Raw genomic sequence first — 25,918 nt, 5'->3', positions numbered from 1 at the left:
TTGGTGATCATTACACCCAATGATAACATTAACGGCTGAGATTGTACTGATTATCTGTTGAATCTCTGACTTAAAATTTAGTCCTAACACTGGTTATCAACAGGCATTACGATCCAGGTTCATATATACGGTAGGTTTATGTATGCACAGAGAGAAGGATCAACAAATGAGTACTAGGACGCGCTTTTGAACGACAATGTTATAGCCACTTGTAGCTCGTGCTTAGAAATTTGTAATACGTTCTATGTAGAAACTTTAGTGAGCATATGACAGCAGCAGGAAGTAAAGTTTTTTTTTTTTTTGGTTTTTTTGTTTTTTATTTAACATGATGTTTCTTGTTCTTGAATCATTCAAACTTTTTATTTATACTGGTCCTTGGAATCTTAATCAAGTTTGTTGTTACTTGTTAGAGAGCTCCCAATAATAATGAATAATCACCATCCTTTGTTTTTTAATTAACATCCAACTTTTTTGCTGCATCATATTTAAAAATAACATGCTGATAAGATATTAACCAAAATGTAGTGCTAAAAATAGTAAGTTAACCAAAAGTAAATTCTTCAAACACTTAAATAGTGATCCTATTAATCTGCCTTGATAGTATGCCAACCACAAAGATGTTTCTACATCAAGAAGTAATACGGGTTTGTCAAAGGATGAAATTAGAATTTGCATAATTAAAGAATAATCATATTTTTAAAGAACTCATTTGTTAAGGTAATATTTATTTTTCATGGTGTACATGTATGAGAACTCACCTTGATTGATCAATGAATCAGTCTATATTGTTTATGAGTGTCCTCTTCAACATTACATTTGTACCATTGGGAGAATATCTATACTAATAGGTTATAGATGTTTTAGCTTCTAGAGTACATGTTATGTTATCCAATTAAGTTTTTACTTTTCTTTCTTCTATCAAATCTTATGAACATGGTATATCTTGTTTTGCAGGTTTCTTGTGTGATCACTAAATATATAGATTCGATTTATTGGGATAACTGGCTAGGAGCTTCGCAAATTAAACTACCTGCCTCCGATAATGGCCAATCAACCTAGTGGTAGCGGCGCAGGTGGTGGTTATAATCCCTCACCAGGAGGAAACCCAAGTGGTGGTTATAATCCCTCATCAGGAGGAAACCCTCCAACAACGGGGCCTCCTTCACCGGGAGGATATCCTCCACCTGGAGATCATCCACCACAAGGGTATCCTCCAGGCGGATACCCTCCTCATGGGTATCCATCACAAGGATACCCTCCTCCACAAGGATATACTGGATACCCTCCACAAGGTTACCCACAAGGAGGTCCCCCTCCACAACAAGGGTATGGGTATCCTCAACAAGGCTATCCACCGGGGGGATATCCACCCGGTTCATACCCACCTGCGGGTTATCCATCCGGTGGTCCTTCTAGTGCATACCCACCAGGTGGTTATCCGGTTGGCTATCCTCAAGGTGCTCATCATCATCCAGGTCATCATGGAGCTACACACTCTGGTCATCATGGAGGTAAATACATCGATTTCCCTTGCTAAAATCTTTTATCTTAATCATCTCAAAAAAAGGAATAGATATATTTCATATTTTTTGATCTTTGATTTGGTACTTACAGAACAAAAGGGAGACAAAGGAGCAGCTGGAGCTGGCATAATGGGAATGATTGCAGGGGGAGCTGCAGCATACATGGGCCGTGGTCACTATGGACATGGTCATGGTCATGGTCATGGTTACGGCCATGGAAAATTTAAGCATGGCAAGCACAAGCACGGAAAGTATAAGCGTGGAAAGTTTGGGAAGCATGGCAAACACAAGCATGGAAAGTTCAAGTTATGGAAGTAAATTGTCGCAAGAAAATTTTGAACGTTATACATAAGTTGATGTAGTTAACCAGATTTATATGTTATTTTGGGTCAATTTATCATGCCATTAACTCGGTTAAATGTATTGACGTATTTTATGATGCACGAAGATGATGTTATTTTTTTCCCTTCTACATTACCTGTTTAATTACATTATACTTATCAGGTATTAAAGTATTAATCTATTGAATTTACTTACATGCCAAAGAAAAAATGATGCAGGCTCATTGAAATTAATCCTTAACTTGCTAAAATAACAATAGGAAATTAAGATTAAGCAGTTGCTATATTGTAATTCTTGCAATTTTTATGGGAGATTTAAGCATTAAAAAACACACCTTAGTTCCAAGTGCGGTTTCTTTGAAGTTAATAATATTACGAGTTAAAGTATATTACTAATGGTGATGGTGATGATAACAATGTTGTTGTTGTAATGGGGCGTGTGTCATTGTTTACAAAAAGATTTTAATGTTGATAGCAGTTGAAGCCTTAAGAGAGAGTGTGCATCCTTGGAGAGCATTTTTATACGCCTTGATGACTATGAGCCTATAATCATTTCGTTTACTTTGGGCACCCTTATCTGCCTGGTTCCTGTATGGACCAAAAGCTGGCTGTAACCAGCCATATCACTGTAAATATAAAACGAGCTGTAATTGTTACATAAGTGACTATGAGGTGTCATAAGGAAGCTAAATGGTATCGAGTCAAAAGTGAGTTGTAATGTGGAATCATAAGGAAACTGAATGGTATCAACTCAAAAGTGAGTTGTAATGTGGAATCTAAATGATAGAGAGACTGATGTATAATATAGTGGCACATGATATACATGTGATGTAATGTGTAGTTTGTACACATCTAAATGAGTTTATGGTATTGAGCTTAATGGTTTAAATGTTTAATCCAGCTTAAAACTTGCAAATCCAGATTCGACCCAGGTAGGTAGAAAGTTTTCCTTGTTTGGGCTACCGGGAGGCGAGTAATCCGACCCTATACTCTAGTGTACGCAACCCAGCAGGATTACTCCTTGCTGTTTCCAACCCATCACTGGCCCACTAAATATTCGTCCCAGACAAGATTCGAACCTGAGACTTCTTACAAATCTAGATTCGACTGAAATAACACATTTTAATTGGGTCAACAAGTTGAGGGGTCAATTGAGACATTTGGAATGGTTAATGATATTTCCATCACTCTTTTTGATAAATTCACTTCATAATATATTAAATGTTGTATTTGTTATAAAATATCTAGATTGGATGTTAATTTTATTATTATTATATTTCTTGCATAGTAATATTTTATGCTATAAATAGACATGTATGGTAGCCATTTAAGGTGTACCATTTCTCTTGAAATATCAATATCAATATTTCTTCTCTCCTTCTTCTCTCTTTTTCTCTCTTTGTTCTTATAACCATTAAAGGTAGTTATAAGCCTACTGAATTATAACACGTTATCAGCACGAAAAGCTTAGTGTAATTAAAAGATATCTCAAACGATCACGAATCACTAATCAAGGTATGAAATTATTAATAATTTTCAGACTCGAATATATCAAATTTTGGACTACTAACATTTATATTTATGTTATTTAAGTTATATATGGTCGGTTATACCACCTGAATTATATTTCTGTAATCTAACTTTTACTAACTTCACTAACATTTATATTTATGTTATTTAAGTTATATATGGTCGGTTATACCACCTGAATTATATTTCTGTAATCTAACTTTTACTAACTTCACTAACATTTATATTTATGTTATTTAAGTTATATATGGTCGGTTATACCACCTGAATTATATTTTCTGTAATCTAACTCTTATTAACTTCACTAACATTTATATTTATGTTAATAAGACCTCATGATTGTACGCAACACGTCATTTGACAACACGGTACTTTATGTACGCAACACGTCATTTGACAACACGGTACCATGGGTCGAGATTAATTCCGATCAATACGAATACGACGGGGTCTTTATATGTTATCTAACATTTATGATTACTTATGCAATTAATCATTATTTATTTCATGCATACTAATGTTTATTCTTAAATTTATAATTTTAAAAGTTAAAATAAAAAAATAGTTTGTATTTTTATTAAAAGTAAATCTTAAAAGTTAAAATAAGAAAAAGTAGTTTGTACTTTTATTAAAAGTAAATCTTAAAAGTTAAAATACAAAAAGTAGTTTGTATTTTTATTAAAAGTAAATCTTAAAAGTTAAAATAAGAAAAAGTAGTTTGTATTTTTATTAAAAGTATATCTTAAAAGTTAAAGTAAGAAAAAAAATGGATGGTAAAATGGAATAGTTTTTTGCCAAAAATGAAGTATTGAAAATGAAGTGGTCTCCTTCTATAACTAAAAAATATATATACTTTTATCAAATGAATTTTTTTGTGGCCGACAATTTCAAACACGAGTCCGTGTTTAGTTTATCAAGAATATCTCTTGCTTTGGTGAAAGGTCACGATCACGATATCAGGTGTTGTGAAAGAATTAAAAAATTGGTCAAGTGGCCTTTTAAAAACTAGAAAAAAAATTTAAACAAAAAGTTTTTTTTATATATTTATAATTTACGGGTAACGTAAAAAAAAAGGAAGTTTTAAAAAAAAAAAAAAGGTCGTCGTGCGTTTTCTGGATGATAGCCGAAATATACTTACAAAAGTAGGTCAGCCGTCAATTCTTTATGGCCATATCAACGTAGATCAACAAAATCATTTATGGTTTTGATAAAAGATTAATTGAAAATTAATTGTTTTTTTGGTCTTCGATTCTCGGTAACAAAAGCAAAGGTTGTTTTTGATTGCCACAACAAACAAGACAGAGGTTGTTGACCTTTGTTGTTAAACATGGCACAAGTGAACAATAACAATAGATTATTTTTTTTTTTGAAAAGAATAATGATGCGTTAATTTTATTGTATAAAATAAAATTAAAGAAAATGGTTTTCATTGATGACTATGAACAAACGCAAACAAAGTGTTTGTGGTATTTGGTGATTAAAAAAAAAGTGCATCTAAAGCTTCTACTGAAAATAATATGCATCTAAAGCTTCTCATGAAAATTAATGTGCAAGGTACAACGTATAACTATATGGTCAAATTCATTTGAGCCTTCGGAGTCACAAGTATATGATGTATATATATATATTACTCAATTAACAAAATAGTAAATCTAAATTAATTCATATGAATAGTAAAACGAAATTAATTAATTTACTATTCACATAAAAAAGCGCATATGATAAAAAGCGCATCGCATATGATAAGCGCATATGATAAAAAGCGAATATGATGAAAAGCACAACGCATATGATGAAAATCGCATATGATTAAAAGCGCATATGGTGAAAAACACAGCGCATATGATTAAAAGCGTATATGGTGAAAAGGATATATGATAAAAAAAAAACACATATGGTGATTTATAAAATAAAAAAAAAACACATATGGTGATTAATGGAAAGCACATATGGTGATTAATGAAAAGTATATTGTGAAAAAGAATCACAAATGTTTCTTGAAAGAATTCAAGGTAAGATATATGAACCAATTCATCCATCATGTGAACCATTTTGATATTTCATGGTTCTAATAGACGCATCTAGAGGATGGTCTCATATTTGTATGTTATCAAGCCGTAATATGGCATTTGCAAAGTTTCTTGCACAAATTATTAAATTGAGAACACATTATTCTGATTACACCATTAAAAGGATGAGACTTGATAATGCTGGTGAGTTAACATCTCAAGCATTTAATGATCATTATATATCTACAGGGATTGTTGTTGAACATCCAGTTGCTCATGTGCATACACAAAATTGGTTTAGCTGAATCAATAGATAAACGCTTACAGCTAATAACTAGACAATTGATAATGAGTACAAATCTCTCAATATTTATATGTGGACATGTAAATTTACATGCTGCGACATTAATTCGCATTATACCATGTGGAAGTCATAAATATTTTCACTTAATACTTGATTTTGGCCAAGAGCCAAATATTTTTCACCTTAGAACATTGGTTGTGCAGTGTATGTTCCAATTGTATCACCACAATACAATAAAATGGTTCTTCAAAGAAAGATGGTAATATATTTTGGATATAAAACATCTTCAATCATAAGATATATTGAACCCATGATGGGTGATGTTTTTACAGCACGTTTTGCTGATTGTCATTTTAATAAAACATTGTTCCCTAGATTGGGGGGGGGGGAAATAAAAAAAAAAAAAAATTAAAAAAATAAAAATAAAATGATGCTTCATGATGTGAACATCAATTAAGGTATATTGAACTCGCACAAAAGAATGTGAAACGAAAGTTCAAAAATAATGCATATGCAAGAACTTGCAAATTAATTACTTTATGCATTTACAGATATAAAAAAGTGACTAAATCATATATACCAGCGATAAATGCTCCAGCTCGAACTGAAATTCCAAAAGCTGGCAATAATGTCACTGTTGAGTCTTTGCCACGCATCAAACGTGGAAGATCAATTGGTTCCGAAGATAAAAATCCTCGAAAAAGAAAATCAGCTGATAATGAGGTAAGAGAAAGTGTTCAAGAAGAACCACAAATCAATATTCCTTCTGCAGAGGATATTGATAAATGTAAATACTAAAATTGCGATAAATTATGCAATATTATGGAACCGAAATGAAATTAAAATCTCTATGAGATATTTTCATATAATGTTACAATGACATCATGAATAAAGATGATGATCTGGAACTAAAATCTGTCATTGAATATACAAAATGGACATGATTGAGCTCAATGGAAAGGAGCAATACGAGCTGAATTAGAATCGCTCGATAAAAGAAAAGTTTTCGGATCAATCGTTATCACTTTTAAAGATGTGAAACGTATGGGATACAAATGAATTTTTATCCAAAAAGAAATGTGCAAATGAAGTTACAAGGCAAAACTAGACTTGTAACTCAATATTTCCCACAAAGACCAGAAATGAATTAGGAGGAAAACTTATCCTCCTGTAATGGATACAATTACTTATTAGATACTTAATCAACCTGGTAGTTATTTAAATGCATCTCATGAATGTTGTTACTACTTATCTGTATGGATCACTTAATAGTGATATATATGAATATACCTAAAGGGTTAAGGTATCATAAGCATCTAATGTAAAACCCAAGGGAATATATTCCATTAAATCACAAAGATTTCTAAATGGGTTTATACAAATGGGACGTATGTGGTATAACCGATTAAATGACTACTTGATAAAAAAAAAAGGGTATAAATATAAACTTATTTTGCACGTATGTTTTATAAAAACAATGTTCGGATATGAGATCGTAGTTATTTATGTCAATGTTCTTAACATCATATGAACAAATAAAGAGATCTATGAAATCATTCAACTTCTAAAGAATTATTTTGAAATGAAAGATCTTGAAAAAAACCAAGTATTACCTTGGATTGCAAATTCAGCATATGCCTAATGGTTTACTTGTACATCAAACAACTTATACCGAAAAGATTTTAAAACATTTTTTTTTTAAAGACAAACTCATTGTTGTTAGATCACTCAATATTGACACTGATCTATTTCATCCCTGCGAAGATCATGAAAATTTTAACAGATCGGAAGTTCTATATTTTAGTGCAATTGAGGTTCTTATGTATCTTATAGATTATACAAGATCTGACATTTCTTTTGTAGTTAATTTGTTGACAAGGTTCAGCTCAGCCCCTACCAAAAGACATTGGAATGGGATCAAACAAATAGTTTGATACCTTCGGGGAACTACTGATTTATAATTATTTTATTCTAATAACTCGAAACAAGATTTGTTTGGTTATACAGATGCAGATTATTTATCCGATCTACATAAAGCTAAATCTCAAACTGGATATGTATTCCTAAATGGAGGCACCGCAATATCATGACGTTCTCAAAACAAACATTTGTTGCAACATCATCAAATCATGCCGAAGTGATTGCATTACATGAAGCTACTCGGGAATGATTTTAGTTAAGATCAATGATACAAATCATTATTGATTCTTGTGGACTAGAACGCTATAAAAGCGTAACAACTATCTATGAAGATAATACAGCTTACATAATACAAATGAAAGAAGAGTATAAAAAATGACAGAACAAAACATAAATGTTGACGAGGCGCTAAAGCTATAAACGGTCTTAACGGTCATAAGTTTGATGTAAAAGAATGGTATATTGGTAAGGCTCAGAAAAAGACTGAAAGAGAATAGGAACTGAAACAACGGTTTGAACAAACCATGAAGGAGACTGTAGACAAATCACGAGGGCCAAACTTGTACATAAAAGATTTAGATGATACAGTTTCAGATGAAAACCTTAGATTTTTCTCATATACTCAAGATATCGTAAAAGACAACCAGATTAAAATGAGATACGTTCAATCAACAACTCTGCTGATCTTTATACCAAAGCACTGCTAACTGCTATTTTCAGAACACACGTTCATAATATTGACATGAGGCATGTTCAGAAGATGTAACAACTCAGACGTTGCCTACTTGAGGGGGAGTCAACTCTATGCTGCACTCTTTTTCCCTTAGCTAAAGTTTTATCCCAATGGGTTTTCTTTAACAAGGTTTTTAACGAGGCAGTACTAGTTATTCTCTAATAAAATTGTCATCCAAGGGGGAGTGTTATAAAATATCTAGATTGGATGTTAATTTTATTATTATTATATTTCTTGCATAGTAATATTTTATGCTATAAATAGACATGTATGGTAGCCATTTAAGGTGTACCATTTCTCTTGAAATATCAATATCAATATTTCTTCTCTCCTTCTTCTCTCTTTTTCTCTCTTTGTTCTTATAACCATTAAAGGTAGTTATAAGCCTACTGAATTATAACAGTATTGTACATATAATTAATTAAAGTAATGTAATATTTTTGATAAATTTACAAAAAAAATAGTGGAGGATTTATCAATTATTAGTAATCAGTCAAAGTAAACGGGTCAACACCGGTATTATTAAATTTGATTTGATTGATTATGAATAAAAAGAGAGGGGTCAAGTTGGTAAAATGCTGAAAGTTGTAGACTTGGGTGTAATGTTTATTAGAAGTTTTAGAAGAGATAAAGAACCTATGCGTTGAAATTGCATTAATACCGGGAAGTTTTCCGCGTCCGACTACCGGAAAAGGCCGCTGCGTTTATATTCATATTTATTTATATTTATATTTATATTTATATTTTTATGTGAAACCAGCCACGTCGTACAAACAAAAACAACAAGAAAAACAGAAAAAGACACTGGCAGAGAAAACAGTGGACGTCGTCTTATCAGCAATTGTATACATCAGATGCAAGGTATATCTTTATTTATGTATTTATATAATTATAATCAATAATCAATAGTTAAATTGTTATAAGTATAATTTATATTTATATTTATATGCCTGATATCAACCCTGTTATAGTAGTCCACTATATAATTAACTATAAAAAAGGTATCTGAAAAGTTTTGCTTTATGATGATGCAATGCAATCTCACTACTTCATTCCTTAATTAGTTACTGATATCCGATTTATTTTTATACTTATTATTAATAGGAAGCTTTTTGTGTTAATAATTTTAATTTGATTTCATTGCTTGATGGTTTGTAGAATTAGGATCAAAATATTAACTCACTTTTAGAATAGTAAGAGCCAATTTGGACCATTCGTTTTCAGATGCACATGTGAAATAAAACAACTCAACTTGATTTTGATGGTTGACCACTAACCTAATATAACTTTTTACTTTAATAAATTAATGCTTTTTGTAGTATTGATTTAAAAACTTAATCTGCGTACTGCTTTTGCATGATCATATGAACTATTTACATCAAGGAACAGTATGTTCTTACTAGTTACAAGGGTCAGGATATCAAACACTGTTTTCAAATTTTGTATATGGATTAGACTATTTATGGCATGTACCTTTTGCCTTTAGGTATGCTATTATCAAGCAATTAATTTTTCTTATATTACTAGAAGAGTGACTATGACTATTTGGTTTAGTTTAAGATAATCAGCTGGTGACATCACTTATTATGTAACTATGTTCTTGTTGATTTGTTAAAAGTGTAGTAGTTAAGATTCCCGTGTTAAAATATGCTTAAGCTCTTGTTTTATGTTATGTATGACTTAAATATTGCGTCATAAATTAATGTGTAGTACATTGCTTGTAAAGCTACCGGCGCTAAATAAAAAATTAATAAAATTCTCTTTGAAGCTAATGGATTACGCTCATGATCTCACCGAGCCAAGAAAAAGTGGATCGTTTAGTCGAATTAGCAGTACACGTTCTTCTTTCCGTAGGCTCTCTTTCAATTTATCTGGCGACGGTGAATTTGATGATGACAATGTTTCAGAGGCAGGAGATACTGGAAAACGGTATAGTACGAGTGGTAGACGTAGGTCTTCGTTTGAAAATTTTGGAGATAATATCGTAGTTCCTATTCAAGAAAATTTTGTTAAAGAATCACAGCTACCCACTGCATCTCCTGCTTCACCAGATGCAATAGAAGAAAACAAAGTAAGTTTCCCCCTTTTAGTTTATGATTCTTCCATAAACTTTCGAGTCTTATTGAACACATGTTTGTAATTTGTGTGACATTTTTCTTATACAGGAGTCGAAAAAAGAGTTGCCATGGTTCTTGATATATATATCATCCCGCGTTCATCTTGCTGTACTAGGCATTCTTGGGGTAAGTCCTGCATCAATATGTATGTGTATATACTTTTTGACTTAAATATATATTTTACAATATGAAACATCTGTCCTTGAAACATCTATCAAGGAACTGAATTTTCTGCTATCACGCAGGTGTTGACAAGATACTTACTAGAAAAATTATTCGGACCTGAAGTTGTTGGTGCCACTAGTGACCGTAGCTATATGTATGTTGATCTTCCTCCCAACATGGTATCATTCTTTCTTTATCTATCGTTTTTCCGTCATAAGTTTCTAACTGAAACTCTCTGAAGTTGTAATTTGATTATATTGTTACATCATTAATCACTTAACCATAGAGAGCTTAGTATAGGAAGTTCCATAACCATGGATGGCATATGTGTCTTCTATCTTTTTGTTCAAGCACACTTTCTCCAAATATGGTTCAAATTTTGTACCTGCGTCTTTAAGTTATGACATATTGGTGTCAAAACTTCTGCTACTCGATTGAGAGAAGTGTACCTTGACTAGGTTTTTTGTCTAAAGTTTGAAGCTTTTGGGCTTTCAGGTCGACCCGTATATAACTTACTTTTTTCTTCTCTCTTGAAGAAAGAAAGATTTTAAAATTTTGTATATTTTTATCTCATTTTTAATACAAATATTTAGATTCTATGTTGGGTAGTGTCTGGACATTGGATTTTAACTTGTTAATGAAAGTTACAGATGTTTTGGAATGAGCTGCCTATTAATTTACTCAATGCTGTAAAATTTTCATTGACCATGTTGCAGTTGTTGATGGAAAATAGTGACTGTAAACAACTGTTTGTATATATCATTTAGAACAAACTGTTAATGTTAATAACTCACCAAAAAACCTTTTCTAGATACGATTATGGTTGTGGAACTTTCATAATCTCAATAACTCACCTGTTTTTTTTTTTTCTTTTTTTCTTTTGCACTCATCTCTGATCTCATCGAAATCTAAGGTTGGATCATTCTTGATGGGTTGGTTCGGCGCTGTTTTTAAAGGAGATATATTCAAATTTTCCCCCGAGTTAGCTGTCGGGTTAACTACAGGTTACTTAGGTAGTCTCACCACATTTAGTGGCTGGAACCAGAAAATGCTCGAACTTAGTATCGACGGTCACTGGGTTTTCTCCTTTCTTGGATTTTTAATCGGTAAGTCAACAAACCAATAAATAGTTACACGAGTCTGTACCGTCTTCCTATCGCCTATTTCATCCAGAATTTTCTTTTCGTTGCAGGGCTAATGCTTGTTGCGTATTCTTTCATATTGGGAGTTGAGACCGCTAACGGTTTCAAATGGGCTCTGAACAAAACTAACTTAAGTTCCAATTGTTGCTTCTCAGTAGTAAATAACATTATTAGCCAGATCATATTAATTGTGGTGATGATAACACTACTTGGGCTGCTATGGAGTTTGAGTTTGGCGTTCTTGGTTAAAGATTTTAACGGTGATAGCAGTACAAATCATTTGTGGTTCGGTTGTCTTGTGGGCCCAATTGGTGTATGGATCAGATTTTATTTAGCGCAATTTAATGGCAAAGGCTTAGGTAAAACAGAGATCATGAAATGGATGCCTTTTGGTACGTTGATTGCCAATGTAGCTGCATCTTGTATCATGGCAGCTTTCGCAACAATGAAGAAATCTGTAAGTTTTTTTTTTTTTTTTTTGGGCAAAGAAGCGAATATATTAATTTTCAAACGAACATACAAGGGCCGGACATTTCCCTAAGCCCAAAGCAAACATACACAACAAACAAAACACAACCACTAATCCATTACTAATTTGGCATCAGCCCACTTCATACACCAAATTCTACCAGCAATTAAAACTGCAGGAGACTTTTTAACTTTCAAAAGCATCAATTTGCATCTAATATAATCTTGAATAATTGCACTAATCTCCTCCTCATTCCTTTTCCTGTTCTTAAAAACTCTAAAGTTTCTTTCTTGCCAAATGTAATACACACAGGCAGCAACCACTAATCGGTTGATTATACTCCAGATGTTGCCAGAATAAGGATATCTAGCCATACTTTTAATTATATCCTCCAATACATCAGGAATACCCTTGAACAGCAACTTTTGCTTCATCTTTCTCCATATATTCAAGCTAAAATCACATGTAAAAAACAAATGTCTTATAGAATCTTTAACCTGACCACATAAAGAACACTTTAAAATCTGAGTAGGCATCCATTTTTCCATCCTATCATGAGTGGTCAATCTCTTTAGAGTAGCAAGCCATAGGATAAATGCCTGCTTTGGATCAAACTGCTTAAACCAAATGATATGATGCCAATCAACTTTATTTCTATTATTTCTGAAGTCATTCCACACTTGATGAGTTGAAAACTTGACCACATTTCCACCATTAGTGATCCACAAGTATTCATCATCAGAATAAATGTTATGTTTAACATGAATATGTGGCTTGATCTTGTCTCTTAACTGCAGCAACTTCTTCCAACCCCAGCTATCATTACAATCAGCTTCCACTTCCCAAATATTTTTATCTTTTAATTTTATAATATTGATCCATTTGCTCCATAAAGAATCAGACTGAGCAAAAATTCTCCATAAGTTTTTTACAACAAGGGTTTCATTCCACTCTTTCAAAGGCTTAAGCCCCAATCCACCTTGATCTTTAGGCATACACACATCCTTCCAGGAAACTTTGGCTCTACCCTTTAAAGACCCATCTTGACACCATAAGAAAGTTTTCAAAATTCTATCAACATCATCAATAACACCACATGGAAGAATATAGACAGAAGCCCAATAATTCTGCATAGAAGATAGAACAGATGCAACCAATTGCAACCTTCCAGCATATGAGAGCTTCCTATTCTTCCAATTTAACACTTTCTTTTTAATCTTATCAATCAAACTTTTACAGTCTTGAATACCAAGCTTTTTGGCCAAAAGGGGAACACCTAAATACTTCATAGGCAGTTTACCAACAGAAAACTGTAAGATATTAGTGATCTTGAGTTGCACATTGATAGGGACACTACCAAAGAAAATGGTGCTTTTTCCAACATTTGGCACTAAGCCAGAAACATGACCAAAATCATCAAGCCCTTGTTTAATAACACTCACAGAGAACTCATCTCCATGGCAAAAGACAAGTAAATCATCTGCAAAACAAATGTGGGATAGCTGCATTTGCTTACATTTGCTGTGATATTTAAACTTGGGGTTATCTTGAATATTTTTCTTCAAAATCAGAGAAAACACCTCCATAACAAGGGTAAAAAGGTAAGGAGATATGGGATCTCCTTGCCTAAGGCCTCTACCCCCTTTGAAGAACCCTTTAACTTCACCATTTACACAAATAGAGAAAGAGGAGCTGGTAACACAGGACATGATCCAATTTACCATTCTCTCATGCAGACCAAAGCCATGTAAAACATCATTTAAAAAGTCCCAATTTACAGTATCATAGGCTTTTTGAATATCAATCTTAAGTGCACATCTACTGACACCTTTAGCTCTGTTATATCCTTTAAGAAGCTCTTGAGCAACAAGCACATTATCATGAATAGACCTCCCTGGAATGAAGGCACTTTGACTGCAGTTGACCAGATTGTTTAGACCCATCTTTAACCTATTAGTAAGCACTTTACTAATGCACTTGTATAGGACATTGCAACAAGCAATGGGTCTAAAGTCAGAAACCTTATTAGGAGTGTCAATTTTGGGAATAAGGGCAATTAGAGTGGCATTCACCTCCTTAAGAAGCTTACCAGAATCAAAGAAGTCCTTGACAGCATTACAAACATCCTGACCAACAATATTCCATGCTTTTTTGAAAAAAAGAGATGAATAGCCATCAGGCCCTGAAGCCTTGTTGTCATCAATGTCAAACAGAGCACTTTTAACTTCCTCATCTGTAACAGGCCCCACCATAGCAATAGACTCTTCATTAGAAAGCTTATTTTCAAAAATATTTCCCATTCTCTGTAGAGGAGTACATTTACCACTATCCCCTAAGAACTTTTGAAAATGGTCAACAAACTGGTCAGCAACAAGATCACTACTAAATCTATTACCATTGTCATCACATATGGTATCAATCTTACTTTTCTGCTTTCTACTTTTTAAGATGTTATGAAAAAACTTAGTATTTTTGTCACCCTCAGCTAACCAATGGACTTTAGCCTTCTGTTGCAACAAAATAAGCTCTTCTTGTTTTGCTTTTTCATAATCTTTCAAAGCATTGACTGCATCAACCCTACTCTGATGGTCATGAGGATTTTTATCAATAGCATCTTGGCACTTTCTTAATCTATCTTTCATTTCAGTCACTTTAGAAAAGACATTCCCATGATTCCAATTCAAATAGTTCAGATTCTTTTTAAGCTTTTTCAACTTTGTGACCACTTGAAACATTTTATGGCCAACCACCTGCTCTTTCCAAACTTGCTCAACAACTGAAAGAAACTCATCTTTACATGTAACATGGTTCATAAATCTGAAGGATCTCTTCCTTTTCACTAAACAATTAGGAATATTAAGAAGGGAAGGACTGTGATCAGAAACCATGTAAGGAAGAAAGATGCCATGGGCCTGAGGATAACTAGAGAAAAATTCATTATTGCACATGATTCTATCAAGCTTCTTAAGAGTGCTGCATTGGGGGTTTTTCAGAGATTTTATCCAGGTAAAGAAAAACCCTGTGCTCCCCATATCCTCCACTTCAATCTCATTAATGCAATTATTAAAGTCATCCATATCATCATTTATAGAAGAACAACCATCACTGTGTTCATTTACCCTTCTAGTAACATTAAAGTCACCCATCAGGATCCAAGGTAAACCATTTGCAATATTTGAATGATCTTTCAAATTAACCCACAACCTCTTCCTTTCCTTACCACTATTACTACCATAAACATAACTGCAGTAAAACTTAATCCTCTTATCAATAGATTCAACCAAACAAAGGATGACTTGTCTATCAACTTGAATAATCATATTATTAACCACATTGTTGTTCCATCCAACAATGATTCTGCAGCTATTAGGGCTAAGAACAACATTAGATGCCCAATTCCAATGCTCAAAAACATTCTGACATACCTTGTTAATATTACCAGGTTTGAGATGAGTTTCAATAACAGCACACATACACAGATGTTCATCTTTAATAAACTTGGCCACTTCTTTTTGTTTATCAACCTGGCACATACCTCTAATATTCCAGCTAGCCATTTTAAAATCCATAGATAACAATTTAGAGATCATTTCCCAGAATACCTGGGTCAATCCCCTCAATCTCATTTGCACCCAATATACTATAACTCCTTTCATTAGTAGCTAAAACATCCTCTTCTGGATTATCTTCATTTAAGTCCCCCTCATCAGACTTAAATTCTTCTTCACTTTCAGATAACACAGCATATTTATTCATACTTTGCTTCAATTCTTTATTTTGTTTTTCATTAAGCTTCCATTTGTTGTTTTCTTTGTTTACTTGCACATCCACTTTCTTTGGCACATAAATCTGTTTTATATGCACCTGTTTAGTACCAACATTCTTTCCAATAGCCTTCTTATTCTGCACCATGATAAACCCCTCTTTATCAGCAACCTTGCTATTTTCTTTGACCTGGATTTCATTTGCTGTTCTAGGCCTTATTTTACAGTTATCATGGTTGTGGCCAAATACAGCACAGTGGGAGCACAATGCAGGCTTCCAATCATATTCAACTTTAACATGCTTCACACCTTTTGTAATTTGATTGCTATCTCTATAGTGAATATCAACTTGATCCATATAACCTTTTGCAGCCTCAATTTCCACCATAACACGAGCAAACCCTACCCTGCCAACCCCTTTGTGACACATTGAAGCAGTCATGTTGTCCATTATAATTGGTTTTCCCAATTTGCTAGCAATAGCACTTATTCCTTTTGAACTCCATGCTTCAAGAGGAATGTTTGAAAGTTTGGTCCACACTGGTAACTTAGTTGGCTCTACCTTTTCAATATCAATCTCTGGGCTCCACTTAGCAACAAAAAGAGGCTTACCTTGAACTATCCAGGGACCCTGATTAATGACTGAGTTCATACCATCAACACTCTTAAACTTGAAAAAACAAACTTGCTTATTATCCATTATAATGTCAATAATACCAAATTTATGCCACATTTTTCTCAAATTATACCTAAGCATTTCAAATGGCATAGTACCACCAATGATATAACCATAAGCAACAAATTCTTCAGCAACAAATTCTTCATCAAAAACAACAAACTCATTGCCATCATCATCCACAGTTAATGGAATGTAACTCAGTTTCTTATCTAACTCATTATTTGCAACCTTAGCATAAGAAGTACTTTGATTAGGTATCTTAATAGAATGATCAATAGAAGTACCTTCGCTATTATGCATCATAGCCTCAGTAGCAGCATCAATTTCATCTGATTTGTCATTATTCACGCCTAGGGTTGGAAATTGATCTTCACGAAACTCATACGTGGCACATCCTTTCTCAGATCTCTCATTTACAGCCAATCGCGAGCCATCACTTTCAGAAAATTCATGTACAGTCTCTGTTTCAATACCGTTATTGCTTCTGTCACTATCAATATCTTTTGATTTTAGGTTATGAACAGAATCCGCAAATTTGATTGGGATTTTTGTTTTTCGTTTTGAATTTTTGCGATTAGGAGACATGATTGATGAATTGAATAACAATCGAAGCTATACAATTGAAAAAGAAACAGAAAAACGAATCAATAAGCTGAAAAAACGAATGAAAACGATGAATTTTGCTTAGGAAAAGGTCAAAAAAGGGGGATGAACAGTTTCCTGCCAAAATCGCCTATTTGCCAAAATCGCCTATTGGCCATGAGAGAGAAAAAGTAACTCTCATGTTGTTGAAACTGAAATCTGTAAGTTTCTGTTTCTGTTTAAGCGTTTTTTTTAACGAGCAGTTTCTGATAAAAGACGACCCAAAAATCCACCCATTGGTAAGTAAACGGTTCGAAATTGCCACCTTTGGTACTGCTTGGGAGTAAATAACTTGGCTTACTGTGATACATTTGATCATGCATCTAAGATCGATCTCTTAACACTTGCGTTTCACGTGTTTTAACTAACCCATTGTTTATGGTCCATTATTATGCAGGAGAGCAATAAACATTTTACTATTGTGGCTACAGGCATACAGTTCGGTTTGTGTGGTTGTTTGAGTACTGTTTCAACTTTCATTGCTGAATATAGTGCAATGTCTCAGAGCTTGCGTCCTTGGCGAGCGTATGTATACGCCTTGACGACTATAACCGTTTCTTTTAGTCTGGGCACTGTCATTTATTCGGTTCCTGTATGGACCAAAGGCTGGTCGTAATCAGGTGATTATTAGCCTTTACAGTCTAAGGGATGCATATATATTGCGTAATCTAGTTACTTGCTATGGCAAAGAATACATAACCATCTGGAGTCTAACACTATCTGGGTCGGACTTACCAACTCCGAATAGCCCCGGGTAGCTAAACTCAAAGTGATACTGTTAAAGTTGCGGTGATCTGATGGCTTGATGACTCGTAAGCTGCAAGACAAGGACATGTTAATAATAGTGGTTGTATTTTTTTTTCTAAAATGTAAAAAATGGATTGATTAGGAATGTTCGTGATGTATTTAAAGTGATATATATAGAATATACAAGTCTTGTATGCATCAAAGATGGTTTTGAATATGTAATTGTGTATACTGTACTGTATAGTACAGTAATTTTTTTTGCTTAAAAAGCTAAGGTTGCCAGTTGGTTACTACATTTTTTTTTTTTTTTTTATAGAATTTGTATTTAAAATTTAGAATTAACGACCCCCAGATCAAGTTTTTCACAGGGTTTAGGTATATATAGATTATTATTTCTTTTACTATTCTTTAAGATATAAGTCATACTTTTTGGTTTATTTTATGCATTAAACAGGTTAATCTTGTCAGTTGTCATTTGTTACCTACACTTTTATTTTTTAAATTTACGAGAAATGATATTTTGTTATATTTCAGTAGGCTTATAACTACCTTTAGTGGCCTGGTTCAATATATTTAAATTGAAAGAACCAATAAAAGAGAGATGTGTTGTAGAAGATATAGGAGAGAAAGAGGTTGAAGAGGTGTGATGTATTTAATGTATATGTGTGTTTTTGTAACTTACATTATGCACATATATATAGTACAAATTTTACTATCCATATTTGACTAATTACCATCCATATTTAACTACTAAATTTACAACACTCCCCCTTGGATGGTAATTTTTTTAAAGAGCAATTAATACTGCCTCGTTAAAAACCTTGCTAAAGAAAACCCAGTGGGATAAAACTTTAGCTAAGGGAAAAAGAGTGCAGCATAGAGTTGACTCCCCCTCAAGTAGACAACGCTGAGTCGTCACATCTTTTGAACTTGCCTCATGCCAATATTGTGAACGTATGTTTTGAAAACAGCGATTAACAGTGCTTTGGTATAAAGATCAGCAGAGTTGTTGATTGAACGTATCTCATTTTAATCTGGTTGTCTTTTACGAGATCTTGAGTATATGAGAAGAATATGAGGTTTTCATCTGAAACTGTATCATCTAAATCTTTTATGTACAAGTTTGACCCATGTGATTTGTCTACAGTCTCCTTCATGGTTTGCTCAAACTGTTGTTTCAATTCCTATTCCCTTTCAGTCTTTTTCTGAGCCTTACCAATATACCATTCTTTTCCATCAAACTTATGACCGTTAAGACCGTTTATAGCTTTAGCGCCTCGTCAGCATTTATGTTTTGTTCTGTCATTTTTTATACTCTTCTTTCATTTGTACTATGTAAGCTGTATTATCTTCATAGATAGTTGTTGGGCTTTTATAGCGTTCTAGTCCACAAGAATTAATAATGATTTGTATCATTGATCTTAACTAAAATCATTCCCGAGTAGCTTCATGTAACGCAATCACTTCGGCATGATTTGATGATGTTGCAACAAGTGTTTGTTTTGAGAACGTCATGATATTGCGGTGCCTCCATTTAGGAATACATATCCAGTTTGAGATTTAGCTTTATGTAGATCAGATAAATAATCTGCATCTGTATAACCAAACAAATCTTGTTTCGAGTTGTTAGAATAAAATAATTATAAATCAGTAGTTCCCCGAAGGTATCAAACTATTTGTTTGATCCCATTTCAATGTCTTTTGGTAGGGGCTGAGCTGAACCTTGTCAACAAATTAACTGCAAAAGAAATGTCAGATCTTGTATAATTTGTAAGATACATAAGAGCCCCAATTGCACTAAAATATGGAACTTCTGAACCAAGAAGATCTTCATGATCTTCTAGAGGATGAAATGGATTAGTATCAATATTAAGATCTAACAACTATATGAGTACTTAATGGTTTTTGTCTTGTCCATATTAAAATATTTTAAAATCTTTTCGGTATAAGTTGTTTGATGTATAAGTAAGTCATTAGTTATATGCTCAATATGTAAATCAACGTAATACTTGATTTTTTTTTTATTTTAAAATTTTTCTTTAGAAGTTGAATGGCTTCATAGATTTCTTTATTTAAGATAATTGATATAAACAGCTATGATCACATATCCGAACATTGTTTTTATAAAACACACATGCAAATAAGTTTATATGTATACCCTTTTCTTATCAAGTAGTAATTTAATCGATTATACCACATACGTCCCGATTGTATAAACCCATTTAGAAATCTTTGTGATTTAATGGAATATATTCCCTTGGGTTTTGCATTAGATGCTTATGATACCTTAACCCTTCAGGTATATTCATATATATATCACTATTAAGTGATCCATACAGATAAGTAGTAACAACATCCATGAGATGCATTTAAATAACTACCAGGTTGATTAAGTATCTAATAAGTAATTATATTCATTATAGGAGGATAAGTTTTTCTCCTAATTCATTTCTGGTCTTTGTGGGAAATCTTGAGTTACAAGTCTAGTTTTGCCTTGTAACTTCATTTGCACATTTCTTTTCGGATAAAAATTCATTTGTATCCCATTGATTCACATCTTTAAAAGTGATAACGATTGATCCAAAAACTTTTCTTTTATTGAGCGATTCTAATTCAGCTCGTATTGCTCCTTTCCGTTGAGTTCAATCACGTCTATTTTGATATTCAATGACAGATTTTGGTTCCAGATCATCATCTTTATTCATGATGTCATTGTAACATTATATGAAAATATCTCATCAAGATTTTTCATTTCATTTCAGTTTCATAATATTGCATAATTTATTGCAATTTATGTATTTACATTTATCAATATCCTCTGCAGAAGGAGTATTGATTTGTGGTTCTTCTTGAACGCTTTCTTTTACCTCATTATCAGCTGATTTTCTTTTTCGAGCATTTTTATCTTTGGAACCAATTGGTCTCCCACGTTTCTGCCGTAGCAAAGACTCATGAGTGACATTATTGCCAGCTTTTGTAATTTCAATTCTAGCTGAAGCATTTACTGCTGGTATATATGATTTAGTCACTTATTTTTTGTATCTTTAAATGCATAAAGTAATTAATTTGCAAGTTCTTGCATATGCATTATATTTGAACTTTCTTTTCGCATTCTTTTGTGCGATGATCAATATTCCTTAATTGATGTTCACACCATGAAACATCATTTTATTTATATTTCATTTCTCCCCCTAATATAGGGAACAATGTTTAATTAAAGTGACAATCGACAAAACTTGCTGTAAAAACATCACCCGTCATGGGTTCAATATATCTTATGATTGAAGATGTTTTATATCTAACATATATTTCAATCCTTCTTTGAGGAACCATTTGTTGTGGTTGTTCAATTAAAAATACACTGCACAACTAAATGTTCTAAGATGGAAAATATTTGGTCTCCACCAAAATTAAGTTGGTAATGGAGAATATTTATAACTTGCACTTGATTTAATGCGAATTAATGTCACATCATGTAAATTTACATGTCCCCATATTGTGATGACCCAGAAATTTCGACTAAATTTAAACTTAATCTTTGTATGATTAACATTTCCGACACGATAAGCAAAGTCTGTAAAACTGAATCTCAAAATTTTTGAATTACTTTTATATATTTAAATACCCTTCGGTTGTTTTCGACGATTCGCGAACAATTATATGTAAATAGATACATATATACTATAACATGAAAAGGTAACAATGTATTAATTGTTTGATACCGTACATTAAACTTATTGGTTTAAATATCTATTTGAATGTATATGATAAGTTGAAATATTTATTATTAAAATTTATTTATAAATAACTTCCAATGTGTATTTAAAAACTGATTTATGTATATTAAAAAGATATATACATATATATAATAAACGATAGTAACATTCGTTTATTGATTCAATTGATATTTAGATAAGTTAACTAAAGCGTTTAAGATGAACCAGTTAAACACTAATTTGTTACAGTGTTTTCAAATTGCCACATTACTCAAAATGCTACAGTGTTTTCGAAAATCACTATTTGCTACAGTGAAATTGACTTGCTACAGTGAATTGCTACAGTAAAATTTGACTTTGCTACAGTAACTTTGCTACAGTAAAACGCTATTATAAAAATGTATTTTAGCAAATAGCGAGACGATGATTTATAGAAGTAAATGACCAAAACACTCGAAAGTTTAAGATACACTTTGAGTGATATAATTAAGGGATAATTTAAGGCTATTGATAAGGCTAAAAAGGAACATATATTTCATAGCATTATCTCCCAAGAAAGACAGAATTTTAGTTGTAATTGTTCCATATTCAAGTAATATTCGTTTATATTTAATAAGTGCGAAGACAAAAGGCGAAAACGAAGAATTGAAGACGGAAAGGTCCAAAATGCTCAAATGTACAAGATACAATTAAAAAGGTTCAAATTATTGATGAAGAACGTCTAAAAATGACAAGAGTACAAGTTGCGGAACGCAAAGTACACGATATAAAATAGTACGCAAGGACGTCTGAAAATCCGGAACCGGGACCCGAGTCAAGAAGAAACGCCCGACGCAACGGACCAAAAATATCTAGTCTACTATGCACAAGAATAAAATATAATATATAAATAATTATATTAATTATTTATATATTTATATTTATTTTATATTATGTCGACAAGCTAGGAGCCAAAACAATGTGAGCTGTCCCTGGTCCTCATGCGAGTCGCATGGCCAGAAGGCCATTTCCATGCGAGTCGCATGACTCCAGGTTCCAGGCCAGGTACTATAAATTCAGGTGTTTTCGCTCGATTTAAATCACACACATACACAAATATATATATACTCCGTAATATTATTTATTATTTATTATTATTATTATTATTATTATTATTATTATTATTATTATTATTAATAAGATTATTATTAATCTTATTATTTTTTTATTATTATTAGTGTTATTATTTTTGCGATACAAAAATAATAATGTACAAAAAATATTACGACGGAGTGCTGTCCAAGTAATTTTCAAAATGAGTTTTCGAGCAAGCTAGAGCTAAGCAAATTATGGGTTATTGCCAAGGAGGTTATGGGTAATGTTCGGGGGTATTTTTTTGTGAATCAAACCTCGTGTTTATCATCTTCGATGCGTCTACGTGCTTTCCTGCAATATTGTATATCAATATTAAACAGTGAGTTTCATATGATCCCTTTTACTCAATATATTTTTGGGCTGAGAATATATGCACTTTATTTTAAACGCAATGGATACAAGTACATACTAAATTCTACACTGAGTTTGAACCGAAAATCCCTTAGCTTTGGTAACTAGTAACTGCCAGTTATAAGAACTGGTGGGCGCGAGTAGTAGTATATGGATCCATAGGGCTTGATATCCCCGTCCGAGCTAGAGCGCTAGCCTTTTAACGGACGTATGCTATTTGAGAAGCGTACACGTTGGTTTGCGTGTATTATTAAGATGATTATACAAAGGGTACAAATAATATAAGCATTAAAGTTTAGTTACCAGGGTGCTCAATTTTGTAGAACCGAATGATAAACGTTTCGGATGAAACAACTGAAATCTTGTGATCCACCTTTTATTTAAAACATAATGATAAACGTTTTGAATAAAACAACTGAACTTTTGTAATCCACATTGATATACGGATTATGTGTAATATTAAAACTATGAACTCACCAACCTTTGTGTTGACACTTGAAGCATGTTTATTCTCAGGTTTCTAGAAGTCTTCCGCTGTTTGCTCATACGTGATACAAGTTATGTGCTTGGAGTCATACATGCTATATACAAGAAACTTGCATTCATCAAACCATTACCATGTATCTTATTTTGACTGTATTGTCAACAGATGTATTATTGTAAACCATTTAAATGGTGATTGTCTATACGTAGGAATCATCAGATGTAAAAAAACCTGGAATTTATATATTCATTTATGAAATACCTTTTCAAACGAATGCAATGTTACAAAACGTATCACATAGAGGTCAAATACCTCGCAATGAAATCAATGAATGACGTGTTCATCCATATGGATTTGGAGCGATCGTCACACATATAAATATTGAGAGTTTTGTACTCATTTCTAATTGTCTAGTTATTAGCTGTAAGCGTTTATCTATTGATTCAGCTAAACCAATTTTGTGTATGCACATGAGCAACTGGATGTTCAACAACAATCCTTGTAGACATATAATAATCATTAAAAGCTTGAGATGTTAACTCACCAGCATTATCAAGTCTCATCCTTTTAATGGTGTAATCAGAATAATGTGTTCTTAATTTAATAATTTGTGCAAGAAACTTTGCAAATGCCATATTATGGCTTGATAACACACAAACATGAGACCATGCGTTAGATGCGTCTATTAGAAAAATGGTCCACATGATGGATGAATTGGTCCATATATATACCCTTGAATTCTTTCAAGAAACATTGGTGATTATTTCTCAATGTGCTTTTCATTAATCGCCATATGTGATTTTCATTAATCACCATATGTGTTTTTCGTTAATCACTATATGTGCTTTTCATTAATCACTATATGTGCTTTTCATTAATCACCATATGTGATTTTCATTAATCACCATATGTGCTTTTCATCATATATCATTTTCACCATATGTGCTTTTAATCATATGTGCTGCGCTTTTCGTCATATGCACTTTTCATTATATGCGCTTTTAATTATATGCGATGCGCTTTTCATCATATGCGCTTTTTATCATATGCGCTTTTAATCATATGCGCTGCGCTTTTCATCATATGCGCTTTTTATCATATGCGCTTTTAATCCTATGCGCTTTTCGGTGTTACATAGATATTTCTCATTTTCGATTATCATTGACTGATAATCATATCCATTATGATATATATCAGAGAAACTTAACAAATTTCTCTTTGATTTGGGAGAAAACAAGACATTGTTTACCAAAAAATTCGTACCATTTGGTAATATGAAATTTTGCCTTTTTCGTTCCTTATATCAAGTTTGCAAGAGCTGATATAGTATTTATAATTCCTTCATTTGATTTAAATCAATGAAATATTTCTTAGATTTGATCATAGTGTGTATGTTACTACTATCTGCAATACATAGGTCTTTCCCATTTAATTGATGTTGTATTTCAGCAGGATTTATACTAAAACTTCAAATAAGATAAGCAAATAATGAGTTATATTTCAGCAAGATAATCAAATTATATTACCTGCAAACAAGTTATAATCTGAAGTACATAAAAGATAACACTTAATAAAACATATGCGTTATGGTCTAAAACCATTTATTTATGAGTGATACATAAAAAAAACTAGGCATCTTAGAAAATTCAAACCATTCAAGTCTCAAGGTAGCTCAGGGTTAATTTAATCAAGATTTGTCAACAGATTCACTCTCGTTTTCTTTTCTTTTGGGACGTATTTGTAGAGCTAAACAAGATGTTCATGTATTCAAGAAATACTAGACTGATGATCCACGTTACCAGATCATTAATAAGAATCTCCGGAATTCTTATAAGAGCGTCTACTAATATCTTTAATTTTATTCTTTCATGGATCACCGTTATTATTATTTTTTTTTTTTTTGATAATTAATATCGTATCTATCTTTGAGTATTTTCCATAATACACTTGGATTTTCGATCATATAATATGTAGATTCTAAGGACTCGTCAATATGTTTGCTAAGAAAAATACTTACTATTGCTTTCTCTTGTTCGGAATAATTGTTATTTTCATTCAGGGTTTCTAAAATACCGTTTGATTCGAGATGTTTTTCTACATTCATAACCCATGTTAAGTAGTTGTTCCCACTTGTTCTAAATGAGCAAA

At 32.6% G+C, this 25,918-nt stretch overlaps 1 protein-coding gene across 3 annotated transcripts; it reads left to right on the top strand.

The window, feature by feature from the left end:
* The first annotated feature begins 8,970 nt into the window (after window positions 1-8,970).
* LOC139846905 (fluoride export protein 1-like) lies at window positions 8,971-18,307 on the top strand. 3 transcript variants are annotated; one of them, XM_071836474.1, is made up of 7 exons: window positions 8,971-9,221; window positions 10,129-10,431; window positions 10,526-10,603; window positions 10,723-10,821; window positions 11,556-11,748; window positions 11,835-12,241; window positions 17,736-18,307. In XM_071836474.1, the coding sequence occupies exons 2-7, from the start codon at window positions 10,132-10,134 to the stop codon at window positions 17,952-17,954; spliced, it is 1,296 nt and encodes a 431-aa protein (XP_071692575.1). In that variant the 5' UTR covers window positions 8,971-9,221; window positions 10,129-10,131; the 3' UTR covers window positions 17,955-18,307. The 3 variants fall into 3 exon arrangements, with proteins under 3 accessions (XP_071692575.1, XP_071692576.1, XP_071692577.1); XM_071836475.1 differs by having other exon boundaries at window positions 10,071-10,431; XM_071836476.1 differs by lacking the exon at window positions 8,971-9,221 and adding an exon at window positions 9,728-9,846.
* Window positions 18,308-25,918: the final 7,611 nt, after the last annotated feature.

This window comes from Rutidosis leptorrhynchoides, chromosome 5 (genome assembly GCF_046630445.1).
Source record: "Rutidosis leptorrhynchoides isolate AG116_Rl617_1_P2 chromosome 5, CSIRO_AGI_Rlap_v1, whole genome shotgun sequence".
Lineage (NCBI taxonomy): Eukaryota > Viridiplantae > Streptophyta > Magnoliopsida > Asterales > Asteraceae > Rutidosis > Rutidosis leptorrhynchoides.
The sequence above is the reverse complement of the archived record's forward strand: the minus strand, read 5'-3'. Positions and strand labels throughout refer to the sequence as shown.